This window comes from Papio anubis, chromosome 1, assembly GCF_008728515.1.
Source record: "Papio anubis isolate 15944 chromosome 1, Panubis1.0, whole genome shotgun sequence".
Lineage (NCBI taxonomy): Eukaryota > Metazoa > Chordata > Mammalia > Primates > Cercopithecidae > Papio > Papio anubis.
The window spans coordinates 70,640,806-70,657,140 of NC_044976.1; the positions used below are offsets into that span (position 1 = coordinate 70,640,806).

At 35.4% G+C, this 16,335-nt stretch overlaps 1 protein-coding gene across 1 annotated transcript in view; it reads right to left on the reverse strand.

Moving 5' to 3' along the window:
- The window catches only part of NEGR1 (neuronal growth regulator 1), an 897,330-nt gene extending 881,731 nt beyond the window's left edge, over positions 1-15,599 (reverse strand). Inside the window, exon 1 of the mRNA XM_009210941.3 lies at positions 15,216-15,599. Coding sequence (XP_009209205.2) covers positions 15,216-15,391 — 176 coding nt within the window. The 5' untranslated portion in view covers positions 15,392-15,599. The remainder of the gene's footprint in view (positions 1-15,215) is intronic.
- Positions 15,600-16,335: the final 736 nt, after the last annotated feature.

Genomic DNA, 16,335 nt, shown 5'->3' on the forward strand with positions numbered 1-16,335 from the left:
AACTTCTGGTGAGTAACTGACATAACATTGTAATGAACTCTAAAAAATGGAGATGCCAATACATATTTACCTCAACATATATTCCAAATGGATCTATGTAAACTATGTTAAATAATAACAAACTTTAATAACTTAATAAATTAAAAATGCATATGTACCATAAGTACATACACTGTCAGAAACTAAACATGGTAAAAGATTCTACTGAGAGAAACACGTTTTTTATAGATTCACTTACTTATTTCTACACACCAAGCCTGTTAAAGGCCTTAAGTGATACTAAGACAATTAAAGTAACAGTTCTTTCTTCACCAGGTCTATAGCTAGGTAAAAGTCTTTTATAAAATATGTATATAATTAACTAAAATACAAGAAAGGAATTTCTTTATCTTCACCAAACACATTTTATCACATCTTGTGTTAAATGCAGGGTACACACATTCACTATGTAAATACATTCACAAATGTGTGTAGGTATGTATATACATACATAAAAATCTAAAAAATGTACCAAGTGTATATAAATAGAGACAGATACACACACACACACACACACAATTTGGGAATGAGAAAAAAATACCATTGAGCTAAATTTAGAGAATAAATAGAACCTGAAAATTATTAAAATTCTTTTTTTAGAAAATCAATTGATGAGAAGGAGAATGTCCCACACAAGAGAGGGCAATAGCAAAAGGTCCTATCTGAAATAAAGAATAATTAGTAAGTCCCTAAAGGATACTGGAGGGTAAAGAGGTAATCATGTTATCAGAAAACTTTGATGTTGATTGCTATCAGCTAATTCCCTATAATATCGATGAAGGTTTATTGTTAATATTTAGAAAAATCATACTAGCAACATTTGTTTATTTCGTACCAGGCATGATGTTGAGGAGCTTACAACGTTTATCTCATTGAATTCTTAGAACCTATTGGTTAAGCATTATCATTAACCCATTTTACAGTGAGGTAACTGATCGGAATCAGTTTCCTCACCCAATTTTCAAAATAGTTCATAGAAATATGCCACTATTTGCAAGGACCCCATCTCACGTACACATGCATACGTAACTGTAAGTAGAAAAATGATGAGGCTATTAAAGGGTTTTATGAAAATTTTGAAATAGTAAGAATAATATATTCTTATATAGGAGAAGAAAGGTGAATAGGAATTTTAATGTAAAAAAAGAATATTATCAAGAATTTTCATTTTAGTGATGTCCCCGTAGTAATATTATATACACTGTGTCCTACTTAAAGCTGGACAACATGGAAAAGTCCAGATATTGTCTGTATGAAACTAGTTATATGTATCAAATATGAAGATAATTTTTGAATGCCACAAGAAAATTCAGAAAATCAACTCACCAATTACTGAAATTGCTAGAGAGAAGGGTCATCCATTGTGCCCATTTGTGTTAAAATAATTGATAAAATAAAATCACAAAAGCACGAACGTGCTATTTCAATGAAGAATTATTTGCAAAAGAATTAAAAATATTGTTTGCTTTGTTGGTAAAATAAAGCATCAGGTATCCCTTACACATATCATTTCAACCAAGAAAAAGGAAAATACAAGTCTATTGAAAAAAGTGTAGTATAGTAGAAGAAACACACAACGATGGTAAAAAGATTATGATGCTAACAGAAGAAATAATGAAGAAAATAAACCTTCATAGACTTTCAGAATATGTCAAAAACTGATGATAAATTTAGAGGAAAATCCATGTATAAAAGTATTACAGAGAAAACAGTATGAAGGACAAGCATCTCAGATGAAGAGAAAAATAAGTCCAAGAAGTAGAAACAATATGTGTGAGATGGTCATCACGTCTTCAGATACACTCTACTCTTCACAGCATCAGAAAGCTGCCTTGAACTTAAAATAGGTGAACCTCAGAAGTTATTAGCCAACAGAACACATCAAGTACAATATAACACGTAACAATTTCTTTAACTAGATTTTTGTGGCCATAAAATATAGCTGTATTACAGGAAGAGGAGGAAGGCAGCATAAGAAAGACAACTGATAACGAAAGAACACGAACTGTGTCTGACACTGCTTTTGGCATATTCACGAACGTTACTATAGTGATCACAATAAGTATGGGAGTAGCTTTCAGTATTTCCATTTTATAGACAAGAAAACTGAGTCTCAGAAAAACCGAATAACTTGCTGTGGCCACTGAGCTAAGAGTCAGTGAAGCAGAGATCCACATGTAAGTTTTTTATAACACACAACAGTGTTTGAGAATATAGACTGAATTGCAATGTAAATTCAATAGATAGGAACTTATCTCTTATCATCATTGGATCTTAAACTCACAGAAAGTGGATAGCATACTACAGGGACTCAATGCATAAATGCAGAAATTGAGTGAATGAACTCCTGAAATAACACATTGCCTATGGGAAAAACTATACAATGAATGGAAAAATACACATTTCCAAAGAAAGAAAGAAAAATTAAAAATCAATTCAAGGATTCTAGAATTTAGAAAACATTCTATACAAATAGAAATATACAGGATTAATAATTTTAAATAAATTAATGCTGTTGACTATGTCTGTTATATTCTTATGTACAGCCAAGGGAGATAACAGACTAATATAAAATTGATAGAATAAACAATATAAAATGGAAGGGTGTAAGCATGCGAAGAAGGAGCTAGAACTGGGTTATAAAGGTTTGAAAGCATTTTTTAACAATATGAGACAAAAATAGTACTTTACTGGAAAAGCTTTGGATATATAAAGCAGCCGCAGCCATCGTAAAATTTACACTTCTCTTGGGTACACATGCAAAGTCTCTAGAAGAAGGATATATAAGCACATTTTAAAAGATTCTTAAATTATGTACTATTGGATACAAACAAGTTTTCAATTAGGCTATAAACTATATAAACTACTGCTACCAGCTAGCAGAGAAAGGCAACATATCTAATACGCTTGATATTTTTCATTGATGGCAATTAAACATAAGACTCTATAACTTACTACTGACATGTTATTGAAATCGGAGTACAAGGAACTTTTATAGGTCTCTGAATCTTTGGATCTTCCTATCTTGGGAAATAATGGTGCTTAAAATTATTGGCTGCCTAACCCCTTTCAAAGGAGTGAATCAAGGTGATTCAGCTGTTCAGAGTTATATCAGGATGGACATTCAGATGATTAAACTAGGGACGTGGAATACTATAACAAGGAACTACTGATTTTCATTTCTTTTAAGGACTAGAGTATACAAAAAAGCTTCAGGACATATTGTGGCTTTTGAAAGGAAATGAGCACGAGCCTTGGAGACACACAGGCCTAGGATCAAATCATGGTTATGCATTAATTGCTGTAATAAAGTTCGGAAAATTACTCAGCTTCTATGACGTTGTTTCCCCATTTGTAAAGTAGAAGAAGTATAGTTTGTTGTAAAGATTCATTGCAGTGATCAATACATAATACCTAACTATGTGTGATGTTCAATAGCTGTTTTTTCTGTTATGTTATCAATAGCTTGTAATCATTAAGGGTGGAATCATTTATGGATGAGAGATTTTCCTCCAGAATATCTATAGTAGTTTTAAAAATTCACAATTTTCCTATCTACTAAATGCATGTGACCATTTAATATATATGCTATATATTAAATATATATGCATATACATTTAATATGCCAAATATGTAATCTCATTTAAACAATTTCACGTTTCCTCAACTATAGAACATACTGTCTTGATGTTTTTAATCACTGTAGACTTAGAAGCTAAAAGGCAGTTGGTGCTCAGTAAATGCATAACAAATGAATAACGAATAAATTTTTTGTCAATTGTTTTGATTTCTTTTAGTAAGAGGTACAAGATAATGAGAAAGGCACTGGGCTTGGGATAAAGGACTCGGATTGTAATTGTGGCTCCGCCACTTCCTAACTGTTCCACCTGGTTCAAGTTACCTTCCCTTGCCAATCTACTTGGCTATAAGAGTGGGAAAGAAATAGTTTATTGTACATAGTTGTGAACGTATGTTATATATGGTAGATGTTCTGGGACTGTGATTTCAATCTGAATCATGATGTTGATGATGGCTCCACCATCATGACTATAAAACACTATGCTGTGCATTTTGCAAATATGCAGAATTAGGGCAAGCATTCATACATAATTCCAAGCTTTAATTCAGTATATTGCCTCTGGCAACAATGGCAATGTATAGGGAAAGTTCTTGCCCATACCTACTGCTTCTGAACTGCATTGCCTTCAGCATAACCTACAGATGCCCCGAGGAACCATAAGAATATATCTAATCCTCAATAATTATTTGCTACACTATCCAGAATCCAGAGTTTGCTAATTTTTTAATGCCAGTCCTCTTATCAACTATTCCAGTGTTATCACGAGCTGTCATATCTTCCATTCTAAACTGTCACAAATGTTCATCTTCATCCTCCGACTCTTTCACTGTCATTACTTATTTCTAATTACTTTTACTTCTTCTCTTCTGTTTCTTTCCATTTCTCACTTAAGTCCTCATTGCTTCATGTGACCACCCAATTATAGTGCTCTGTCACTTCTGGTAAGTGAATCAAATCACCATCAGTCTGTTGAGCATAAAATTTGTGATTCCATTTCTTTTGAGTGCTCTGGGTCTGCACCCTAAGAGCTAAAACATTTTTTAGTGTGTTTCTACTTCCAGATGTGAAGCCAAGTGCCAATAAATTTCAAAGTGAGATTAGCAGAAAAAAAGCAGCATAAAATTATTAGCTAATGTACTTTTAGTACTTACTATGTGTTACGTACTGCCAGCATTTTACATGTAATATCTCATTTAACCCATCTACTTCTGTTGCGGAGACAAGGCTTTTGTTCAAGGTCACATAGCCAGTAAGTACAGAAGCAGGAACTCAAGTGCTGATTGCTTCCATTCTGGTTGCCTGAAAGCATGAACAATTTCAATAAAACTAAGCAATTATGATAGATGATAAACTGTGCAAATAAGCAAAAGTAACTTCACATCTAGAATAATTTGTGAACAAAAATAAGTAACATAAGCATAAGAAAGAGATGCAGAAGACTTTTCAAAGATGTATTATAATCCCTCAACGATGTGAATAGATTCTTGGAAGCTGCAACTTTAAGTAAAACAACATACAGCAGGTGATTGAGTAACATCATTTTGTTCCATGTTGTTTTCTTATAATGTTGAGGAAGGAAGAGAACTTATTTTCATTATACATCATTTTACTTAAGTCAGAGTTTCTAAAAACTTATCAACAACACTAAATGAGCGCTTACGGTATATCTAATCTCCTTTTGTGAACATATTCCAAAAAATGGCCCCTGACCCAATTGCAGGCCAAGGTATAAAGCTGCTATCTATGTTCTAAAATAAATATAGACTAGTAACTGAGAAGGAAGACATATACCTGCATGAAAAACACAATTTTCAAACTTCAATATGTACAGTGTATATTACTTCATCATGGAAAAGTGATATGATTCAGCTGTGCACCCACCCAAATCTCAACTTGAGTTGTATATCCCAGAATTCCCACATGTTGTGGGAGGGACCTAGGGGGAAGTAATTGAATCATGAGGGGCTGTCTTTCCCATGCTATTCTCATGATAATGAGTAAGTCTCACAAGATCTGATGAGTTGATCAGGGGCTTCTGTTTTTGCTTCTTCCTCATTTTCTCTTGCTGCCACCTTGTAAGAAGTGCTTTTTGCCTCCCGCCATGATTCTGAGGCCTTACCAGTCACGTGGAATTGTAAGTCCAATTAAACCTCTTTTTCTTCCCGGTCTCGTGTGTGTCTTTATCAACAGTATGAAAACAGACTAATACAGAAAATTAAGGGCTTAGAATTATTTCAGTTATTTAATAATTATATGAAATTAAATATATTTTCTCTTACACTTCTATATAATGAAATGTCTGGGCTTAATTCTATGTCATCCCAAGGGATCTAAAGTTTAAGGTAATGTGATGAGAAGTCACTAATACAGCTTAAAATGCTTTCCTCCCTCCCTTTCTTCCTCTTCCCTTCCTCCCCATCTCTTCTCCCATTCTTTCACTCAACATTCAGGTTTTGAATACTAATAATCTACCAAGCACTACACTAAGTAGTCCACAAGCCATTTTCTATTCAACTGATCATCAGCCAAATACACTAATTTGAAAATACTTACAAATCAAATATCAGGTATCTAAATATAGTCTACTGTAAGAAATATTCTATTTATAAAATTAGAAAAACTTTATGATCTCTTTATTAGACACCCTTATATTACAGGATAAATGTTATTAAAGAAAATATATAAAATATCTTCTGATTATAGCTCTTATATTCACAGTATCTCTTAAATTCATTAATACTTCTAAATGTAACTTAGTTGCATGAAAAGAAAGGGGTTTCTGAAGACAATGGAACACATATTTTCCATGGCTCTTTAACTTATCTAAAACCTTTACATACTTTATGGCAGTAGCCACAGCTTTAAACACACACTAATACGCGCACAAACTCTATCAATAGCATGAGCATGGGCACTGGACCTATGTCCAAACGACTCAGAAAAATTCAGTAAAGAACAACTTTGTTCTGGACTAAAAAGGGTTATAAACATCTTCCTTAAATTGAGTAAATTACCAGCTATCTGGAAAGTACAATGAATTGGCTTTTATTCAAAAGAGCAACATTTAATGCTGGCAACACTGCCAAATTCCTCCTTTCCTCTATTCTTCTTTTCTTAGAGAAGGTGATTAAGAGACCAATTCCCATGCCAGCTGAATGCTTATAAGAGCATCAGAGGTCCTCTGTCAGGATTCAGAACTTGATATGGCTTAGAAACCACTACACCAATAGATAACATCCTCAACATTATAAATCAAAGCCATATGACCACATTAAAATTCTATCAGCTAGTATCAATACACTGTGGTTTATAAAGTACTGCTGACCTACCTCTAGGAGATGGTTAAAATGATACAAAAGTTCTGCTCTGGTTTGGGGCTTGTAGCTACTTTTTACAATTCAGTAAAATTGCAGCAATAGCAAATTCTTTCTACCTTTGTATCCTTACTGATTTCGTTTAATTAAAGCTTTAGGAGAAAGGAAGAGAAGGCTCCCTAAGTTGAGGTAGAAACACAAACAAATGTTAGGAGGCCACAATAGAGATTTTGCTATTTTGAACTGTTCCTGCTATCTGTTGATTATAATTGTCAAGGGCAAAAGCCTTCCTATACAATGTAAAATCTGAGATCTTCTTAAAATTATAACTACATTTCAAAATCTTACAACTAAATCATTACATTTCACACTTTTCTGCTTAAACCTACAGTAAGAATACCTTTGAAATCTTAACAAAGCACATACACACACACACGCAAATACACACAAAATAGAAGTTAATCAAAGAACACTTTACCTTTCTTATGTAAAATGCCTTATATTTTAGAACATTTTATTTAATAATACCTTTAGCAAGAAGTATATTTTCTTCAAAGTAGACTGTGTCCTGTAATTTAAAGACACTGAATATTTCCAATGTGTATCTCTTAAACCACTAAGACTTCTGCAGGAATTACTTAAGGCAGGGACTGTTGATATATGGATTTAACAAAAAAAAACACTTAAACATTCATTTCTTCCCTTACCCTTCCATTTACTCATTAATTCAAAAATTAGTGGATATTGGCCTGATACATGAAAGCTTCTGTGCTAAGGCCCTACAGATAGCTGAACGAGCGTTTTACCACTACAAACCCGTGTGTTTTTCTAATCAAAATTAAAATAGCAAAGAAAAAGAGAAAATACATATTTGCAAAATATCAATTTCTATTATTTATTCATAAAGATCTTATAAGTTATACCACTTTTTTCTGTAATATATACAGCAGAGTAATTAAAACTCAATTTGATAACGATTATGACTGTGTAGAAAAATCTGAGATTTTAGTCTCCAGTCATACGGGAAGTTTTTGTTTCTGCTGGTTAATTTGAAACACATAAAATATCTGACAAAATAAAATGTGAACCAATTTAACATTTCCTTTAGAAAAGCAAAATGACAGGTAATAGGATATTCCTAGAAAAAAACACGATAAATTTTATTTTTTCATATGCATAGAAAGTGACAATGACAATCTTTAATCTATCAGTGAGCTTCCAGAGAAATGCAATGAACGATATCAAGAAATTCAACTTCCGGCCGGGCGCGGTGGCTCAAGCCTGTAATTCCAGCACTTTGGGAGGCCGAGACGGGCAGATCACGAGGTCAGGAGATCGAGACCATCCTGGCTAACACGGTGAAACCCCGTCTCTACTAAAAAGTACAAAAAAGTAGCCGGGCGAGGTGGCGGGCGCCTGTAGTCCCAGCTACTCGGGAGGCTGAGGCAGGAGAATGGCGTAAACCGGGAGGCGGAGCTTGCAGTGAGCTGAGATCCGGCCACTGCACTCCAGCCTGGGCGACAGAGCGAGACTCCGTATCAAAAAAAAAAAAGAAATTCAACTTCCTTCCAAATTCAGAAATCCTCCCTAGAGCATCCCTGAGAGAGAGTCATTTAACGACAATCTTAAATTATCATTTCTCCTGAATAATTACAGAAAAATGTACCAATAGTAGGACTCAATGACAATCGTTTATTTATATATGAACCAGACACCTATATAAGTGTCTTTTAGAAAGTGTTTTGCAGGAGCAAATGAGAAGGTCACCACATCATCTGATACACAGTTAAGAGGGGGCTTTCATCTATAACTCTAGCTACTTGACAGCTTGAGGCATGAGGATGGCTTGAGGCCAGGACTTTGAGACCAGTCTGGGCAACACAGTAAGACCCCATCTTTAAAAATAAAAATAAAAATAAATTAGCCAGGTATGTTAGCACACACCTGTAGTCCCAGCTACTCAGAAGGCTAAGGCAGGAGGATCACTTGAGCCCAAGGATTTAGAGGCTACACTGAGCTATGATTGTGCCACTTCACTCCAGCCTGGGGGACAAAGCGAGACTCCATCTCAAAAAAAAAAAAAAAAAGTGTTTAAGTCATGTGATGTCTATAACGTCTTAATTTCTGCAATTCTGAAACAAGATATGGTAGAAAAATGACTTGAGTTTTAATCAAAAGATTCCACTTATTTGAGACTAATTCCTACAATAGTCAAATAGTTCAATTAGCAATATTGTTACGGTCATATACTTCGTAAAAACTAGAAACTTTTATTGTCACCTCAGATGTTATTCTATATAAAGAAAGACATTTAATTTTTATTGAATTCAATAGGCAACACTCTATGAATTGTCTTAGCATTTTGATCACGTATCTACAAGCAGGGTTTAATCATAGTTATTTTTGGCTCAGTAAAAAAATATAACACTGTTATTGAATCTCATCAATATATGTTCATCAATTTATTTTCCACACATAGCAACATTATATATTTTCCTACTGAAATTATTAAATGTTATATTAATTCAACATTTATTCATTTGGTTTATTATTAATATAATCTGTGTATGGATTAAAAAGCCTCTTCTTTTTTCTTTGTAATATGCCTCAGTATTCTTACGGCTTAACTTCTATGCACGTTTCCTTTAAAAACTATTACATTCAGTGCTAATAAGCAACATTTATAGTGCCACAGTCACTCAATCAAATATAATTAAAATCATAAAAACTATCACTTTTCACTATGTATCTATCAAGGTTCTACAAACACCACCATTCTGTATATTAAAAATGGGAGAATTTAATGTAGGAAATGTATTTTAAAGGGGATAGAATACCTGGGAAGCTAAATAGAAGGTGGTAAGATAACTCAGTGGTTAGTAACATCAGGAAGCCACTACTACTACTAGGTTGAAGGAAAGAAGGGATAAAGCAGTAAAGAGAAACACAGGGGCTAGTTATCAGTTGGAAGTTGAAACAAAAAAGGTTCCCATGGGAGATGAATACAGCGCTGTAAGCTGCCCAAAACAATGAAAGAGGGGAGAAATGCCCTAGCCCCTCACTTCATGATATTGTCCCTTCACCAAAAACTACTTTCCATTGGCTAATGACAGCCTGAAGATAGTTGGCATGGAAGACCGGGAAATGTAGCTTTAGGGATTAGCTCCAGCCTCCACCTGAAGACCCCACCACCACTCCATAGCACAGAATAGCAGATGGACAAAGGATGGGTCTGGTCAATCAGGCCCAGAACTCACACAGACCATGATGGGAACATTTCTGTAAATTCTTTAGAAGTCAGGTATTGCAGTATTAACTTATTCTATGTAGCGATTTAATTGTAAAGCCTATCTATTTAAAATAAGTAGTTCATTAACATGCTTGTGTTCAAAGATCTATACAACTACATGGGTTTTTGAATTCTTCTGAACTAAAAAGATTGGGCAAAATACATTTATCTAGAAAATTAAAAATATTATCTTATACTTTTATTAATAGTTGTGTACTAAAGTATCAAGTAATATATCTTGCCAATAGAACAGTTCTGCAAATCAATATAGGTAACATTTAACATTTATTACATATTCTAGAACATATTTTTCCAGATTGACCATTCTGATAATCCATTATCCCTCCTCTTTTTAAAAAGAAAAAAAAAAAAAAAAGAACCCTCAGGATTTTAAAAATATTTCTTCATAATACTATTTAATAGACATATAGGTTTTAAAATAGTGCCTTAATGTCCTAAATTGAAAATATTTGTAAAGTTGAACTGAGCATTTGGAAAGTATAATGCATCAATGTGTAGGAATAACTCAACAGAAAATATGAGACTCTCAAATACTATTCCAAAAGTACATCATAATTGATTTGTACTGCTATTGGTAATTCTGTATTCTCACACAGAAATCATTTATTTTATTGTAACAGCATGCATTTCAAATCATAACCAGTTAATGTAGTCTAATAAAAAGGCAAATGTAGTGAACAAATAGGATAAGCAATCATAAATACTTGTCATATTCATTCATAAATTTACTTGCAAAAGTTTTGTGGTTTCCAATAGTGTAGAAATATGCCCTAAGCAAAAACCTTCTTCCATATTACAATATCATAGTAGGATATCACATAACTTTCATTCAAATCTATTGCATTAAAATGACAAGAGTTGTGTTCAACTTTGCTAAGGTAAAAGAAGATATCAAAATTAAGGAAAGAATCTTACTTTTTTCGATTAAAGCATGACAACCAGATAATAGGATATTTTGAATTCATATCAGAAAGGTGACTAAAAAAGTACAAACTTCATACAGAAGGGCTGAATAAGAAACAGATTGAAAAAAATTAGCTTAAAAATAACACGTGTTTGAAAAATGTGCAGGCACTGGGAGGATGTAAATAAGGATGTTCATAGTATTGTTTCCAAGGAGTATTAAACATTTTTGACATGTTTACATAACAGTATTTATTACTAAGGTAAGAGTAAAGCAACTGGTTCATATTAAAGTGACTGCAAAATGATTTTTTTAAGTCTCCTGAAATTTATGTATTGTTCTAGAGCAGAGTTATATTCCCCTGAATTCTCCAGTTCCAGAAACATTGGGTCCTGAAGCATAACCAATATGGTTCTAGCATTCCTGTTCTCTACTAGGTCAGCCCATGACGTATTAACTCAGATCTTCCATGTACTACAAAATACAACTCAAAAAATGTAAAAAAAGTTAATGTCTCCATACAAGATTAACAAGTTCTGTTAAGAATAAAATACTGTATATATTAAATGTAGAAGCAATTAAAGTCTATATTTAATAAGTTAATGGAAACAGCTTGTGTTTATAGCAAATTACAATGTATTTTAGACACCATATATTTTTTAAATACAAAGCTTAAGAAAGGGAAATATCAAACATTACTATATTCAATATCTGTATCATTAAATACTTTATCAAGAAGGTCCAAATAATTCAAGTGAATCATTCAGAAATTTAGCACTGAATAATATTATTAAAAGTAAGAAACATCTTTACACTTCATATATATGGCTTCACTAACCCTAAGAGACGAAGGTAAAATGATAAAAATATTAAAATTATTAAGTGGAATGTCATCATAAATCCTGTATTTAAGCTAAACAGAAAAGATGATTTATAAAATGACAGATACAGTTAGATAACAGAATGAATTTCCCTTGTGTATTATAACTGCACTTAAGGAAAGTTTTGTTTTTCATGATCCTCTTCTCAAAAACAGACATTCTGGCACTTAGGAAACAGAAATGTATCATTTGACCTTTAAACTTCTGTTTCATTAGCGTAACCACAAGCAACAGAGTCACTGACTGGCATGTTTGCACTTTAAGGCCTTTAGCACTTAAAATTATTTGATAACTGTTATGCCACTATTTGTTTTTTATTAAAGACACTGTGAGGAATATGTTACATTAAAAATAGAATATACTGTGCAAAGTTTGATGAATGATATCATGTAATTCGGTTAAGTGTTCTCCTGAGCACTTCATTCATGTATTTTGATGGGACAAGGGCGTATGTTTGAAGGGTAGAATTTTGTTTTGTTTTATAATGAGTTAGAGAATAACAACAGATATGGTTTTAAGTATACAAAGAAAAAACAAAATATAACTGTGACATTACTCTTGATTTAAAAAAAAAAAATGCATCACCTGAGTTGCCTATACTCAATTAGTCCTTAAGCTCTATCTATATTGGTCTATGAGCAGAGGAAATTATCAGCTGTAGAGAAGTCAAGAAAAAAATAACTGACAATATTTAACGTTTTCTAATGGAGAGAGAATTTCTTATAAATGGATATGTTAAATTAGTTTAAAACCTACAGACAATGTAAGAAGTTCAACAACTAGATACTTCTTTGAGAATTTCAGAATTACTATAAGCAAATTGCTTTGAGTAAAAAGTAATGTAGTTCAAATTTCTATTTCATATGATAAAAAAATACTTAAAAACTAAAATCTAATTTGTTAGAAACATTATGGAGAAGACACAGAGACTCTGTTCTCTTCAAGAGGTTTGAAAGTCAAAAGTTCCCTCAATATCACAAAATGCAGGATATAGCATCTAAATGGATGAGGTACAGAGCACACAAAGTAAACAAGGACTGCACCAAACCAACAACACTGGAAATATATGGTCCCCACATATTAGGGAAGCTTCACTATTGGAAGCAATGAGTGAACTAAACATGAGTCTCCTGGAAGCAGAATGTGGGTCCAGCTATTTTCATTAACCATAGTATTTATTAAATTGTTGTTTGTTTGGTAAACCAAATGCCAGAATATATTATTGAAAGAAAAGCAGTCTTCTAAATCCTTTAGGGTGGAAATGGTAATGCTCACTACAAATAAGCAATATGTTGCTTACTACAAAAATACATATTGCAGCTCCCATGATATATGTTTGCAATCTCTGAAGATAGTGTTTTGCCCTTATCACTGTTGTTCAAACTTCTAAAACAAACTTAACATAAAGAGTACATACAGGCTTAATTTATATCCTCTCTGTGACAAAGAGTTTATCACTGTTACCAACAAAGAAAAGTTTTTCTTTTTACTATGTAATAACAAAGATATTAGTTACTTTTGTATACAGTGACATTTTTAATTCAAAACAGAAATTATTAAAAACATATGCATTCATGTATATTAAAAAATATGATAGTATTCCAAATTTGAACTCATAGCCATGTTCCAAAAGGTGTAAGTCATATACCACACCCACATCATTAAATTTAAATATGTTGCATGATTCAAACAGAAACATTTCCCACTCTCTTTCACCTTAGACATGTCATGTACACTGATGTTGTGCAAGCCACACTTATAAGTCAACTACCACCCAGTGGAGAGAAAGAAGATCTTTCAGGGAAATGTGAGGTGGGGTGGCAAGGGGAGAAGGGAGGGTGATGGGAAATAAATGAAGGAATAGGGCGTTTAGCTTTGTTGAGATCTAAGCTTTGGTGATCATCCATTTATATTTTCATAGGAAATATTTCCAGACTCCCTCTCTGCACTGTTGCTTAGGGTTAAAACCAGGGTATGGATGTTCATTAATGACAAACCACCTCAGAGATCAAGCTTAGGGGAAAGAAGGGAAAAAGGAAAAATGAGAAAAAGAAGTAAAACTGAAGACTGAAGGAGGGAGGAAGGTGGGAAGAAAGAGACGACAGAAAGACATAGAAAGAGAAAAAGAGAGGAGAGCCAGAGTGAGAGCGAGTGAGAGAGGCAGTGTGTACACATGTGTGAGTGACAATGTGGAACAGAGAAGGAGAGTATGCCTTTTAAACAGTGAGAGAGGATCTGAATGTGGAAGTGTTTCTTAGAGCATGCAAGTGCCAGTGCATGTGAGGATGTGAGAGTATGTGAAGTAGTATGTTTATAGAAATAAGAGTTATGAGGGTGAGTAAATGGTACTGGAGGGGAACAGTGACCATGCCTGCGTGTGCCACAGGGGTGGGAAACGGTATTGGGAGAGGGACGAGAAATGGGAGTCAAAAGCACAGGATAGGGGCATTAAGGAGGCATAAAAAAAAATTCACTAAAAGGAAAAGGGTTAAAAGAGAGGAGGAAAGGGGATTAAGTGTGAAGAACAGAAATTAAAGTCGTGGAGATAAAAATGAGAAAATATGCGAACAAATTTTAAAAAGGAGGGAAAAAAACGAAAATAGAAAAGGTGTGAAAAGAGATATTGGAGGGAAAAAGAGTTACAAGGAGGTGGGGAAAATGGTATAAGAGAAGGAAGAAGGAGAAAAGAAAGAAAAGAGAAAGCGGTAAAAGGAAAGAAAGATAAAGAGCAAGAAATCGAGCCTGAGTGTCCAAGTGAGAGGGAAAATAAATGGGAGCAGAGAACCAGCAGTTTGAAAGAGTCGCTTATGCTGGAGTAAAATAGAAACAAACCTTATAAACTTGTCAGACTCTCCAAGAGTACCCCATGACAGTAAAACAGAGACCTTGTGCATTCAGTTTCAAAGTGGCACCTGCCCCTCCTTCTAAACCTGACAGTTCACTCATCCCCAGGCTACTTGGCGTTCCGGCAAAGTGCTTTAGCATCACAAGTCCAGCTTGCTACCTGCCCCAGCATAAACGGGCCGGGGCTCCGGGAAGAATCTGCACCTGGAATTCTTGAGATGTGGTCTTTCCATGATGAGCACCACCAGCATTATTGCTTGTGTTATAAAGAAGGCAGAGAGGGTTCAAAGAGAGACAGAAAGATAGACCGAGACAAGTACGAAAAGCACGCCGTTCTTCCTACCTAAGCACCGCCGTGTCCCCTTTTCTGACCATCATGTTGTCCACGGCAGCCCAGGGGAAGTCCACACTCTGTCCAGCCGGGAGGCAGGAGGGTAGCAGGCAGCACAGGCTGAGGAGCACCGCCGCCAGCCACTGGTTCGAGCAACAAGCACCCTGCACCAACATCATCATGTCCATCCCTGCTAGGGCTTCTCACTCTCCAGCAGCTTTCAGCTCGCACTCCCCCACCCCCTGGTGCTGGCGAGTCTTCCCGGGAACCAGGCGGCGCGCCACAGGATTTTTTTTTTTTTTTTTTTTTTTTTTTGATGGGTGGGTGGGTTTCTTTTCTTTCTTTCTTCCCCCCCACTCCTGGTTGTTGGGTGTTGTTTCTCTCTTTTTGTTTTTCGGTGTTTTTGCCTCCCCCTCCTCCTCTTCGCTTTCCCTCCCTCCCTCCCCTCCCTCCCCCTGGCACCACACTACACCTCCTCTCGGTTGCTTTTGGCCGCGTCCGGAGTGTGTCTAATTCTCGGGCGGCTCGCACACCATCTAGCGAGGAGGCGAGCGCGCCGGAGAGTGAGGGAGGAGGCGCGGCGGCAGCGGAGGAGGCAGGGCGAGCGGCGGCGGCGGCTGCAATCGCAGCAGCAGCAGCAGCAGCAGCAGCAGAAGCAGCGCGGGGCGCTGCGCCGGCCGCCGGCCCCCGGGCTCGCGCGCGTTGCCAAGCGGCCGTTTCCTTAGCAACCCCGCCCGGGGACTGGGGATAGAGAAGGGGGGGTGGATTAAAAAAAAAAAAAGAAAGAAAGAAAAAAAGAAAAACGAAAGCAAGAAAAAAAGAAAAGAAAGACAACGAAAAAAATAATTAGGAGGAACTGTATCACAATTATGCAAACCGAGGGGGAAAGAGAGCCACCGTAGAATGAAGGCTTTCCTTACTGTCGTAAGCGCTAGAGGGATGCTTTGCTAGAAAAGTCTGCGTGTCGGGGCTGGGGTGAAGAGAGCTGAGGGGCGCTTTCCCTTCCCTCACCGGTGCGTTTTACCTCTCGAGGCACCGTAAGTTTGAAGTCCTCCAAGTTGTGGTCGGCGCCATCATGACGCCGGCGACTGTGAGTTGTTTTTTTGTTTTTTATTTTCTTCTAATCTCGCCT